At 36.3% G+C, this 13,412-nt stretch overlaps 1 protein-coding gene across 3 annotated transcripts in view; it reads left to right on the top strand.

Annotated features, from left to right (window-relative positions):
* The window catches only part of CWC22 (CWC22 spliceosome associated protein homolog), a 74,048-nt gene extending 62,330 nt beyond the window's left edge, over positions 1-11,718 (top strand). For all 3 annotated transcript variants that reach the window (XM_072932310.1, XM_030277583.4, XM_030277584.4), the window contains exons 15-20: positions 4,583-4,660; positions 5,789-5,941; positions 6,781-6,908; positions 7,863-7,964; positions 8,064-8,260; positions 10,844-11,718. In XM_072932310.1, the coding sequence (XP_072788411.1) occupies positions 4,583-4,660; positions 5,789-5,941; positions 6,781-6,908; positions 7,863-7,964; positions 8,064-8,260; positions 10,844-11,466 (1,281 nt within the window). In that variant the 3' untranslated portion in view covers positions 11,467-11,718. The remainder of the gene's footprint in view (positions 1-4,582; positions 4,661-5,788; positions 5,942-6,780; positions 6,909-7,862; positions 7,965-8,063; positions 8,261-10,843) is intronic.
* Positions 11,719-13,412: the final 1,694 nt, after the last annotated feature.

The following is a 13,412-nucleotide window of genomic DNA, read 5'->3' as shown; positions in this document are numbered from 1 at the left end:
TAACATGGATTGGCTTTTAGGCTTTTCTTCTTTAGGCTTTTTTAAGAACTAAACTTGTATACAGAAATGTTACTAAATTAAATTAGAGCCTCTTCTAACGGTAATGCGTCACCAGATTTTGTTTTTTTACTTGAAATGAGAAGTATTCTTGCAGGCACAGCCTTCTTGAAAGAATTATGCATGCATCTGACACATCTTCATTTTTACAGGGTGGTGTCACTTGCTCAAAGCAGTCCTAGTTGGTGGTGTGGGAGTGTCAGTGTCTCGTGTTATTTATGCCTTGAGTCTTGAAAATAACACAAGTACTTCTGCTGGCTTGACTATTTTCACTTTAAGTGAAAATATAGTTCAGGAAACTGATGTAGAGCAGGATGGTCTAAGGCTGATAATTATGCTTTGGTCAAATTGATGATTTCTTAGATACATTAATTTCTTCTCTAATTGGAGGGCATTGCAGCTGGTAGGTTTAGCAACTGCCCCATGATTAATTCACAGCCTTGCTACTGGCTGTAAAAGATAATCATCCTCAAGTAGCTTTCCTGTCTTTTGAAGCAGGAGGTTTCTGTGGGCCTGAGGTGCAGGATCATTCTAAATTTCCATGATTTATCAGTACCTTGCATGCACATACCATGTTATGGTATTTGTTGATGTCTACAAAGTGAAGGTACAGAATCCACACAGAATTAGGCTGTTGTGTTACTGATAGCAGGCATTAGCCTAGATTTTGATGTTCCACTGAAGGAGGTGGAGTTGCTCAGTGAAATCACTTAAAATGAAGTTTTGCATGTGCAGCCTTCAGGTAGAAGGAAAGAGATACTGTGGGACTTTGATGCATGATTTAATTTTTGTGTGTGTTTGTGTGTTGCAGACTAGTAGCAGCATGATTTAAAATATATCTATCCTTATATCCAGTTAATGATTCCTGTGTAAAATATTAAGTCTGATTTGCACAAGATTTGTGTTAACCATATTCAGCTTTAAGCGTATGTTGCTCTAAACAGAAAAGGGATTGAGCGAAAAAAGGGACAAAAGTTGAGGAAGACCGTTGGAGAACACAGGACAGACCTGGAGACTTGGTAGTAGCTGCTAAAAGCACTGCACATAGCTTGACAAGAGGCTGCCTGCTGCTGAAATGCCTTCCATGGCTTTGTCAGCTTTGGCTCTAACTGGTAACTTGACAAATCAAGAAGAGAAAGCAGAGATGCTGGGAAAGGTGGGCTGTGTGATGGTTACACCCATTAAAATATGCATCAGTAAGGAAAGCTTTAAGGTAGTCAGTGGGAGTAAAATACACATCCGTGAATTAAAAGAGAAAAAAGAAGTGTGGTGTCTGTAAAAAGCAGTGAAAATACGTAAAATGCAAGGCACTCGTTTCACATAATTCCAATTTCACATTGATTTAAACAAACCTAAGGCCTGCACTAGGCTTGCTTCTGGCAAACCAATTCCTTTAGTTCCATGAAGAAACTTCTAGAAATGAAGTGTTGACATTGAAAATGTTACATTTTAAGAATAGCTTACAGGGTGGGGATGTCTCATGATGGCTCTAGCTTGTGTATGCAGTGGATACACAATGGAACAGAGCTGTGGGGCTGGCAGGGAAGGGAGCTGGAAATGGCATCACTTCCAGCCAAGGAGAGCAGAAGTGACCTCCACATGGAGGCAGCCTGGGGGGAAGCTCTGAAACTGCAGTCTTGGCTGAATGCAAATCTTACAGAAATTGCAAAAAATGGTGAGAAGGGGCAGGGTGGGAAGTAGTAGCTGTGGAAAGGAGCCTGTGATCAGAAGGGGATAAGTTACTGTAGCTCTTCTGCCTGCCATGAACACAGCCTTTGTGTGAAGCTGAGAGAAGATAGATTGGGCAGGGTGTGCTTGTATTTTAAAATTGTAAAACCATGAGAAAAAACCAAAACAAGTCTGATTTTTCTGTCTTTTCCTTTAGCATCTTTAAATGTATGATGATTCTTGCCATGTTAGGTTGTGTCATGGTTCATCTAAACTGTTATTCTGTTTGGGTAAGAGCAGATAGAGACTGTTTAGGGAGAACTGTGAGAAATGCAGTGCATTTAGAGGGAGCTTTCTCCTTATCTTTGGTTGTAGCAGTTTAGGGAAGTGCTGTTGTTCTCTATGATAAAATAATAAATTCAAGATCTTCACAAAATATGATTCACCATCTGTATGAGATGTCAGATATTTTGAAGTGTTTTACTTCATTATGAGATAGCTATGTATATTTTCTTTACTAAGCTGAGTAGTTACTTGTTGAGCATTTTAAGAAAACAGTTAACACAATATAGAAATTGCCTGTAAAATTGGGGAACAAGTTCTTTGTGGTCTTCAAAAAAAGTGATGGGCTAGATAGCAGGCTCTTCATGCCATAAACATCATTGTGAGTACAGAAATTAGTTCACGAACTTTTGAAGCTGCAAATTAAGCTAGAATTGCCATCTGATCATGTTGGATCTCTCAAAAAGTAATTAAATAATTGTAAAGTTTGTTAATTTCAAATCTGGAATAGAGTTACTCGAGACCTAATCTCAAATTGTTTAGATAACACCAGCAAGAACATCTTTATGACCAAGCCTATTCTCATGCATGTGGTTATTCAAGATACCCTCCTAGAAATCATTGTAATATTTAATTAAAATGTTAAAATATTTAATTACTGTAAACCACAGGGGATACCAAGGCTATAATTGCATTTAAGATGAGGAAGAAAAGTAATTTGTTTTTCAACTCTTCCTGACATTATTAAAAGTGGCATCAGCACTTTACCCTTTTTATTGTTAAAAACTGATTAACTGCAGCATTACTGTAAAATGGGATAATATAAAAAGTTAATATGCGTTTTAATACATCATATTAACACTATGTGACAGTGTTAAAAGGAATGTCTTTAAACGCATCTGTGAGTTTACTTGATACATTACTGCCTTTTTATTTGGAGGAGTGGTTTGTTTTCTTGTTCAGCATGGTTGCCTTTTTATTTGTTTTGAGCTTTTATGATGGGCAAAAATGTTTCTTCTGAATAGTCTTTTGGAAGAATGACTCAAGTGGGAGAATATGAAATCCAGTATGAAATCATCCAGCAGTTTTTAAAGATTATTAGTCTGACTGTCTGAGAGCCAGAAACCTATTTGGGAGTGTCATAAATTTGATTACACTATGGAATTGGTCTTAGGAGAAAACAGTAATAAAAAAAGTAATAAATAATGGGCAAAAAATAGCAGGGCTATTTTAAGCATTGTGTTACTTCATGGCTTTTAATTTATATAAAAACATTTGGTCACTTGCCTTAATTAATGTTGCCAAATGTACCCTAAAGCAATTCACAGCTGCATTACAAGCTGTATCTCAGGCAGAAGGTCAGGGGAATAAGTTTGGAATTAAACCTGCATGGTCTCACTTGCCAGGACCTCTGCTCTCAGCCAATGAATGGCCCAAGAGGTGAGGTACAAAGTGTTTCCTTCTGGTTCCTGGTTTGCTGGGTTTGAAAGGAGAGGAAGAGGCAGCTACCAGAAGTTGATCTGATAATAATCCTGGGGTGGTGGTGTTGGAAGACGAGGAGGAAGGATGCCAGAGATCCTGTATTCCAGAAAGACTGGACTACCTGTCCTACATAGTTGGCATTGTGGAACGGGAGAGCATCTTCCCTTCTTCCGTCCATGGTCACCACGGAGACAGGAAAGTGCAAGGCAGGCTGTCGATGATGGGGGTGCACAAACATTTTGGGAGGCTAATCTAGCTAGGCTTCCTCTGTTCATTCCTAGCCAAGAAGGAGGGAAGCTCTTCTATAAAGGGTGATTCAGAATCAGCCTAAACCAGCTGCTTTAGAAAAGTTTCTCTTCTTCTCTCAATTAGAGAGGAAGTCCAGGCATATTGGCCTCCCAAAGGTGAGTTTAGTCTTTCTAAATGTCTCCCTCAGGGCTGAGCCATTGCAGTGAAACTCAGCTTTCTGCTTGCTTATGCTAAGCAGGGCTTGTCAGGCAAATTGTGGCTGAATAGTTCAAGGTATTAGTGTATACCAACATAGACAGATATTACTGATTTTGGAAATAACTGCTAAGAAATGCACATTGTGTTTCTGAGTGGTTTGTCTGTAGGCCGTTTTGACACTTGGAAGTTGTAAAGAATTTTTATTTTCTGTAAATGCAAGGATTGGTGCTGTTTCAAACAAACAAAAAGAAACCCTAAAACACATAAAGAGGCAACTGACAAATAAAAACAAAACTACAAAAAAGAAACCCTCAAAACCTTCACTTTTTATCTTGTAACTCCTTTTTTTTCATTGTGGTAAAGTCAGTTTGTAAATGAGTTCTGACTTTTTTTGGTTAGATGTACATTGTGTTAACACATAAATCCTAGTTTAGGCAGAAGAAGAAATTTGAAGGGCAAAGGTTCATACTTATGTCCCAGAGAAATTCAGAAAACTACTGGTGTTGCCAATGAAGTTTGATGTAAATACTCATTTCAAAGCTCACATCCATGTAAGGCCTCCTGCAGTTACTTGGTATGTACTGATGGGTTTTTTTGCTGCTACAGTGAATTTACCTAGAGAAATATTCTTTTTTTCATAACCCAGAAAGAACTCTGCAATATGATACTTGACTGCTGTGCTCAGCAAAGAACATACGAGAAATTCTTTGGGTTACTGGCAGGGGTGAGTTGTGTTTCAGGTTTTATACTTTATGATAGCAAATTGCATTGTTTTACTCTATTTTTTGTGTGTCAAACTTAAGTTTTAATGGATAAATAAAACTAATAGGCTTTTTATCATTCTAAAAATGCTTACGTTACTTGATTGTTTTAGTAGATTGAATTAACACTTTGATTGTAAAAAGCATAGTAAATGCAGAATGAGAGAACTCGCTTTCCCTTTATATTATTGCTTATTTTGCCTCCGTTTTTTCTCATTATGGTAGAACAATTAATCAGTGGCAAAGAAATGGTACTAAAAAGACATAATAGTATTATGAGTTATCAGAAAATAGCCTTTTTACGGTGCTGAAGATTAATCTTGGAGACATTTACCACCTTGTTCAAAGCTGCTTAGTAGGTTTAATTTAGAGTGCAAGATTTAATACTTACTGTCCTGGCTTGGGGGTGTTTTGTTTGCTCTTCAATAAACAGCTAACTCTCTGGTTTTGTGTATCTAACTGCTAATTTAGCTGCAGTTATTCGTTTCTTAAGGTTTCCCTATCGATAATATTGACATGTCTGAAGAGTTAAGATTAAATACTTGTCTTCTCAAGGGAGCAAGCTGTGCTGAAAGGGAATGTTTTTTCTCATTTGTATTTTTCATCCATTATTTCGGGAAATTCTTTTACTGACAGTCAGTTACAAAGCACTAACCATCTGAATCTGCATGTTCAGATTAACGTAAATGTTGATTTTTGTATTCTCTGAAATGTTTATGTCCAAAATGTCTTTACTTCTGTTTCCTGATGCCTGTATAAATTGAAACAGTAGTTGGTGATGTCCTGAAAACACATGGAGTTGTATCAGGTGAAAATACTTAATGTGTAGAAGTCATACAAAATGCTGGATGATTTGCTGTAGTTCAGAATTGTTAATTATTACTTTGCAATGCAAATGAGTTTCTTGTCCTGACAAACTGCTAAAAGCTATAAAATATATCCATTTTGAGTGTTTGCTCTTCCTCTAAGGTCTATTTAAAATAGAAGTCTTGCAGTAAATATTGACACTATTAGGTCACTTAGTTGTAGGTTATTTGCATGTTTAGTGTTTTGTTTAAAATGGTGGTTTAAATTGTCCCATGTTGTCTCAGCGTTTCTGCATGCTAAAGAAAGAATATATGGAGTCCTTTGAAGCCATTTTCAAGGAACAGTACGATACCATTCATCGTCTGGAAACCAACAAACTGAGGAATGTGGCCAAGATGTTTGCTCATCTCCTGTACACTGATTCAATTCCCTGGAGTGTAAGTTAAAACAAAAGGCCATTGTCCTTGATCTCCAGTACTCCACAGTAGCATAGTACATTAATACTAGTATTATTCTACATTATTATTATTATTATTACATTATTCTATTATTTGTAATGATTTGTGGCAAACTGGATTATCTTAAGTAACTTCTCAGAAACTGTTGAAGAATTCTGGTTTGTTCCATCTCCTTTTTCTCTCTTGTATATCATCATCCTCTTTCTCAGTTTTTGAGTAGATGGTTTAAGCTATTATTGTAGGGAGTTCAGCTGGAATTGGTTAATTAAAAAGTACTTATTTTGGGAAAAGAGTTTTGAGCTTCTAAATTTTGATAAATTAGAAATTGTATTGAATTTTAAGACAATTAAAAATACTGTCATTTCTTTATTTAAATACCTAGTGAATAAAAGCAGTCTCACATTCTGAGATATATTATTATATAGAAAGGTAACTTCTCGTTTTGTTTTGTTCTTGTTTCGTAGCCTAGTCTGTCATTCTTCAAGCACACATAAGTTAGACCAAATATTTTACCTCTCCTGTATTTAGGTCCCAAATCTCTTAACTTGCCAGAAGTTCATGCATCTGATTTTGTCTTGTGGAGCTTTTCTAAATTAAAAAAAAAAATCCTTAAAGAATTACTAATATAAATACGATCAGCAGCTTTTCTACTGTGTGGTGGAAAAGAATTTTTGAGAAAGACAGTCTTGACTAGAATTTATGAACCTTGGGGAAAAAATATCATTTTTATTAGTTATTTCAGGAGGACAGAAGTTTCTAAGATAAGAAAAGAATGTATATTTAAACTTAAAGGTTAATGCTTTTCTGAATATTTTCAGGTCCTTGAATGTATAATATTGAGTGAAGAAACTACCACGTCCTCCAGTAGAATTTTTGTCAAAATATTCTTTCAGGAACTCAGTGAATATATGGGACTTCCAAATCTGAATGCAAGATTAAAAGATGTGTAAGTTGAAATTTTATTTTCAAAACTGTAAATTTAATTAAGTTCTTTATCTGAAAACATACAGATAAGAACTGTGTGTTCAGGCTCAAGTGAGACTGCCCTTCTGTAGCTACAGTACTTCAGGAATAAGTTCATGTATAGATTTAGTCATTTTAAGGAGTCACTTTTGAAGCTGAATGCATTGCTGTCATTTTGGGTTCAAGTACGTGCATGACTTTGCAAGATGTATCTGTTCCCCCTCCACCCCCAATGACACTCAGCTACCATAACAATTTCCAAGTGTGAGTTTATTTTTATATATTGTCAGCTGTGTATAGCTGCATAATAAATGTTACTGGGATTTCTCTTTCTGACAAAACTTAGAAAAAAACCACACAACTATTAGTAACAGTTTCTCTAGGATTACTTACTAATCCTTAAATGTAGTATACATAACATTATTTTAAATCTGTATGTGTTACATTCTGACAATGTTACTTGCAGTTGCTTGACCTATTTCTTCTAAGTTGGGATTTCTTCTGTGTATGATGAGGAATTTTGTAGATACTTTAGTTCATGTAAACTTAAATTTGAAACTATCCCTAAGGCCCTGTATGAGGGGATTTCAGTATGGATCCCTAATCTTTGAACGCCTGTTATCCTTTGCTATCCCAGGCTGCTGCAGTTCCACAAGTCACTTCAGGGCTTCACAAAGTTGGGGTTTCTGTCATCATTATCTGTCAGTATGTATGCAGCTCTCCTATGTGTGAAGTTTATGTTGTCATAAGAGAGCAAGTTTTTAATAGCATTTGATTGGATGCATCACAGGTACAAACAATGAAATTGTTGAAAAATGCATGAAGGAAGAATTTTTGCTTTCTTGTGGAGATTCATACAGTTTCTTTTTCAGTGTCTTTATGTCAGTGGGAGTGCTGAACTGGCATTGTGTTTAATATAAATGTTTGTTTTCATCAGGACACTGCAGCCTTTCTTTGAGGGATTAATGCCTCGGGATAACCCAAGAAACACTCGCTTTGCAATCAATTTCTTCACTTCCATTGGCCTTGGAGGACTAACGTGAGGAACAATTTTCTCATTTGATACTTACTTCATCTTCCCTCTCCCCATGAACAAAAAATAACATTTAAGAACAATTTTTTTTTTCTTGCTAATTAGGGATGAATTACGGGAACATCTTAAAAATGCACCAAAGTTGATCATGACACAGAAGCAAAATGTTGAGTCATCAGATTCCTCCTCATCTTCAGACACAGACTCTTCTTCAGATTCTGATTCTGACAGCAGCAGTAGTAGCTCAGAGTCATCGAGCAGCAGTGACTCCTCATCTAGCAGTGACAGCAGCAGTGACTCAGGTATTTAAACACAACAGTACAACTATTTGCTTTTCTTTTATTTCTTTCTCCAGACATGTTTATTACTCTGTGTATACTTCTTTTGAGGAAAATCTGGCTATAGACAGTGATCATTTCTCTTTTTTAAAAACTAATCAATTTTTTAAACTTTAAGTTTTAAAATATTAATATTTCTCAAGGAAACTTATATTTGAATTTGTACTTAGAAAAACAGTTCCATTTTTAGAGACTTAAATATCTGAGAAACGTTGGTTTGTAGATTACTTTTTTTACACAATTGATATCTGTTGCACTTCAGTTTTTTGGAGGACTGAGGGATTAGAGTCAGTCACAATTATTTTCTGTGTGTTTAGGTGAACCGTAGTGACTCATGTCTACAACTCTGTATTTCTTGGCTTGAGTGAGCTTGATACTCCTTGTGTCTTTCCCTGGAAATATGTTCTTCCTTCTCCCTTCCAGAAATCAGTTCTCCAGTTCTAGAAATATGTTTAAATATTGTTCTCCATCTGAGTTACTATTTCTAATTCCTCTGCTTCAGGAAAAGATTGTATGACAATATAGTGAAAGTTCTTGTCCGTAGAGGAATTTCCAAGGAAGAATTAATTTTTTCTTATAATTTATTTTGTATTTTTATGCATTATAATTAGCATTTAGTGTCTCATACTGTTGTGCTGATGTAGAAACTTCTATTAGACATGAACTGTCATAAACATTGCTTAATCTTTAAAGTAGCTGCTATTATGAGTTAGTGTGTGCAGTCTCCCCCAGTATATATAGCAGGAGCAGATGATAGCACAGCATGACTTCCTGTAGCGCAGAAGTTTGCTGATTCAAAAGTTAATTTGATTTATTACATGTCTTTGAAATGAAAATGATGAATAAATTAAAAGCAGTGTGAGCTGCTATTGCTTTGAAAATGCAGTTCTGTTCTCCACCACAATCTCCTGTCCAAGGTGGAGCTGTGTGCCATGGCTAAAAGCATTAGTGACGACATGAGAGGAGGGGACAGCCAAACAGGGTCAGAGGAGGCACTGGTTCAGCACAGAGCCAGATGGTCTGGCAGGGACAGCTGCAGCTCTGCTGAGCTGCTTGATAGGAACCAGAGGGGTCAATCCTTAGTGACAAACCAAGTCTGCAGTCTGGGAGTAGAAACAGGGTTTTTTTGAAGTTTAGGACCTTCTCTTTTACTACTTGCCTTTTCTCCATTGAGGAATACATTCATTAAAATTCTCATCTTGATACCTTTGCAGCCTGCTTTCACTTTTCAGTTTCTTGTGTACTTTGATATAGTGGTCAAAACACTAATTGGAGATAACAGTAAGCTTTAATGGTTAACTGAGTTGAGGTTCTATTACTGCTTATAATTCTAAAGTCTTCCTGTGTTTGCAGCTTTTTAAATCTATAAAATTACTTGTAAGAATTAAGAGGCATTTTCCAGAGGAATGTGCTGCAGTATTTCAGTGTTGGTGCAGTGTATGAAAGGAAAACAGAAAACCTGCTGATTAGAAATTGAGCTAAGTTAGAGATTACTGTTGTACTGCCTGTTAATGCTTGGAACTTCATGAGCTTGCTCAGCTCAGCACTGCCCTGGGGAGGTAGTTCTAAAACAGGTCCAGCAGAGGATAAAATACATCTGCCATCAAAGCAGCTGGTTCTTTTCTATTTGCTTTCTCAGGTCTTTTCCTATATACTGCTGGATGTAAAACAGTGTAGAAAAAATGCTTTAAAAACATAATGAATTAAAATGTATATGAATTGGTCCATCATTGCATTTTAACAGAATGTCAGCAAGTCTTAGTTCAGACACAAGACTAGACAATTCAGATAATGCATGTACTAATAAATCAGTTCATGGCCATGATATTTGCAAAAGGTGATGAGAAGCAGCTGATATGATTCTATAGTTTATGCACTAAGGTGAATGAATGGTTGTTGTAAATGGCTCTTAGTGCCAAATACTGTCAAGTGGGATCTAAAGGTCCCTGATAAAGAGCAAACAGGAAGGATAAGACCTGTTCCACTGAGATGAGACTACTGTGTATTTAGAAATACCTATGTTAGTTTTAATCTTTTTGACAAAGATGTCACTATTTCTACTTAAAAATGAGCCTGAAGGCCATTGTTGCAGTGCTGTAATATCATTATCTCAAGCCATTTCATCCTACTTCTTTTTCCTTATGGGATAGTGTTGGAGATTTTACCTCATCTGCTGTATTTCGTCTCCATTTCCTTTTTTCCAGGAAAAGTAAATGATTTTGAGACTGGATAGTCTGGGAAGGGTCATCTTCCTAGAAAAAACATTATTTGTGAGAGTGCTTTGGTGTATGACTTTACAGCCTATGCCTGGTCCTTGGGTGCAAGTCAGCAAGAGGGTGGTGATAGGGGTTTTAAAAAGACAGGCATCATGTGCAGATAGCACAGGGATAAAAATCAGGAGTTCATTATTTTGGACCCTTTGTCCTGATACATGTGCAGAAATGTTTTCTGGCAAAATACACTCTCTAGAACTCTTTCTATAGTTCAATGGATTTAATGCACTAAATTAAAATACAACCTTAGTTCCATAATTTATTATAATTTCAGATGTTTCTAAAGCCAAAAGGAAGAGAACGCAAAAGAAAAATAGAGAATCTGATAAAGTTTCCAGGAAAAAACAAGAAAGGAGAAGGAAATCCCTTGAAAAGAAAATTGGAAGGAGGCAACAAGAGGAAAGAAGTGATACTGAGAGCAAATCGGAAAGAAATCACCGACATATAAGAGACTCTCACAGGAGAGATGATGTTTCAAAGTATCACCACAGAGATGAATCCAACGGCAGAGATGGTTACCACAGCGGAAAGGATAGGAACCACGAAAGAAGTAAGGATCCAGAAAATAAACACAGTAATTCCAAACTGAAGAAAGCAGAGAGAAGAGCTTCTGTGTCTGATGATGAAAATTACAGACACCGGAGCAAAGACGATGGACATCGTAGTAGGAAAAGAGAGAGGTCAAAATCGCGCGAGAGAGAGCGCGGCCGCGGCAGCCCGCGGGAGGAGGAGCAGGAGGAGCGCTCCAGGAACGGCTCCGAGAGGCAGCGGGACAAGCACGGCCGCCACCCCGAGCAGCACGGGGACCTGCAGCAGCACAGGGAGCCGCAGCAGCACAGGGAGTCCCGCAGGAGCGACGACAGGCGCAGGGAGAACTCCCCGCACCGGCGGAAATGAAGCCCGGCTGCTGTGGCGATCAAGGTGCATTTCCGAGCTGGTAGAACTGTATTTTAAAATCTAGTACTGAAGTTTCTTTGAAAAGAAGATTTTGTACAAAGTGATAGTTTGCATTTGTAAATTTTACCAGACTTTTTCAAATTTTCAGTAAGACCTTTTTTATAACTGTATCATTGAATCTTTCTGTTATGTTCTTTGTTTGGAAAGACAAAGCTCTTTATTTTGTGAATAAAACAGTAAGATACCAGCAAATTGGGTATTTTGTCACTTAGTTTCAAGTATTTGTAATTGGGTGTTGGCAATCTAAAAAACCATTGGTTTTTAACTACACTTGCTATTTGAAAGCCAGATGCTGAGGCTGGGGTGATAATACATTAATTTCAGACTACAATGTGAATGTTACGTGAGAAAACGATAAAATTTTCCAACAGGCATTCTATACCTGCATGTTCTTTCAACCTTGCAAACATGAAAGCCTTTTGACCGAAATCTTTGGGAAATGCTCAGTTGATTTTTTATTCTTCAAGACTTAAAATTTGAAAACACAACGTTGCTGTTTTAAATGTCACACGTGAAAGTATGTCAGCTTGTTCTGTGACTTTTCACAGTGTTTTTTAATATTGTGACATCCTAAGTGAGTTACAGTTGTGATCTTTGTGGAAAAAAGGGTTGGTTTAGTTTTTATTTTTTTCAGTTGTGACTTTGATTTCCAAGCCTTAGTCTTCAGTTCTATCCCTACAGCTGGAACATTTAAGGAACTTCTTTTTCAGTATGTAAAAAAAAAAAGAAAGCAAAGCGAGAGATGTTTCAAAATTTTTTAGATGTTTTGAAGTGTTCAAGTTTTTTGGAAGCAGAGTTCAGAAAAAAACATCCCTCAGTTACTGCACCACTTTGTGATATAAAATTGTTCTATCTGGGGTCATGGGATACAACTCATTCCGTCTTGATTTAATGAGAAATGAATCAAAATCATCTGGTTAAGACTAATTCTTAATAGTAAGTTACAGAAAAATTTGCAAAGTCTTCATGATTGAAATAGGAAATAGTGTAGGGGCATGGTCTGTAGGAAAGAGGTGGTAGTTGCAGATTATGCAGTTATTGTTGCTGTATGACATTTGTTTTTTATTTGTGACATGAACACAATTGCTGGACGAAAGAACTTTCACATTTCATGTGTAAATCATATATCTTGTATAAAGCGTAAGAAATACATTTGAGCTGTTTTATAACAGAAAGTAGAACCATTCCTAAGGGAATAGATCAGTTTTGCGTGAATCTTGTCAGCATTTTTCTAAGAAAAATGTCTATTTTGGTTTTTTTTCTGTAGTTGACAGAATTTATTTCTGCAACCTTACATGTAAAAATATGTTTTCAGTCAAAAACATTTTCATAGAAAATAAATTCATATTGCAGGAAAAAATCTATCTTGTTAAGGCACACAGCTAAAAATACTTAGATGGCATCATGTGTTACATGTTTAAATTGTTGGTTTTTTGCCCAATGCATATGTCATTTTCAAAATGATGTGTGCATTTTGGCAGTGTGTTAAATCCACAAAAACTTAATTTAAAATAATGTTTTCTAAAGAGAATTGTGCTAATTCTTATGCTTCTTTGATAGCTCTGTATGCACAGTAATTATTGAAAATAATCTATATTCCATAATGATTTAATTACACAAGCTTACTTAATATATCTACAGTAATACTTCCCTTAATATGGCATGGGTTTAATAGCCTATATTTTATTAACCCATAACATTTGAGATATTCTGATCTAGTTAAGAAGTTTATTAATGACACCTTTAATAAACGGAAATAAATTAAAACAATACATGTGAAAACATGTAACATTTATTCTGCGGTATCCTGTGCCAGCAATCCAGTATTTTACTATAGAGTATCTGTAAAAGCATGATTCTTTTATAGCCTCTGCCTGATCACTTGA

This window comes from Taeniopygia guttata, chromosome 7 (genome assembly GCF_048771995.1).
Source record: "Taeniopygia guttata chromosome 7, bTaeGut7.mat, whole genome shotgun sequence".
In the NCBI taxonomy this organism is placed as follows: Eukaryota; Metazoa; Chordata; class Aves; order Passeriformes; family Estrildidae; genus Taeniopygia; species Taeniopygia guttata.
The sequence above is the reverse complement of the archived record's forward strand: the minus strand, read 5'-3'. Positions and strand labels throughout refer to the sequence as shown.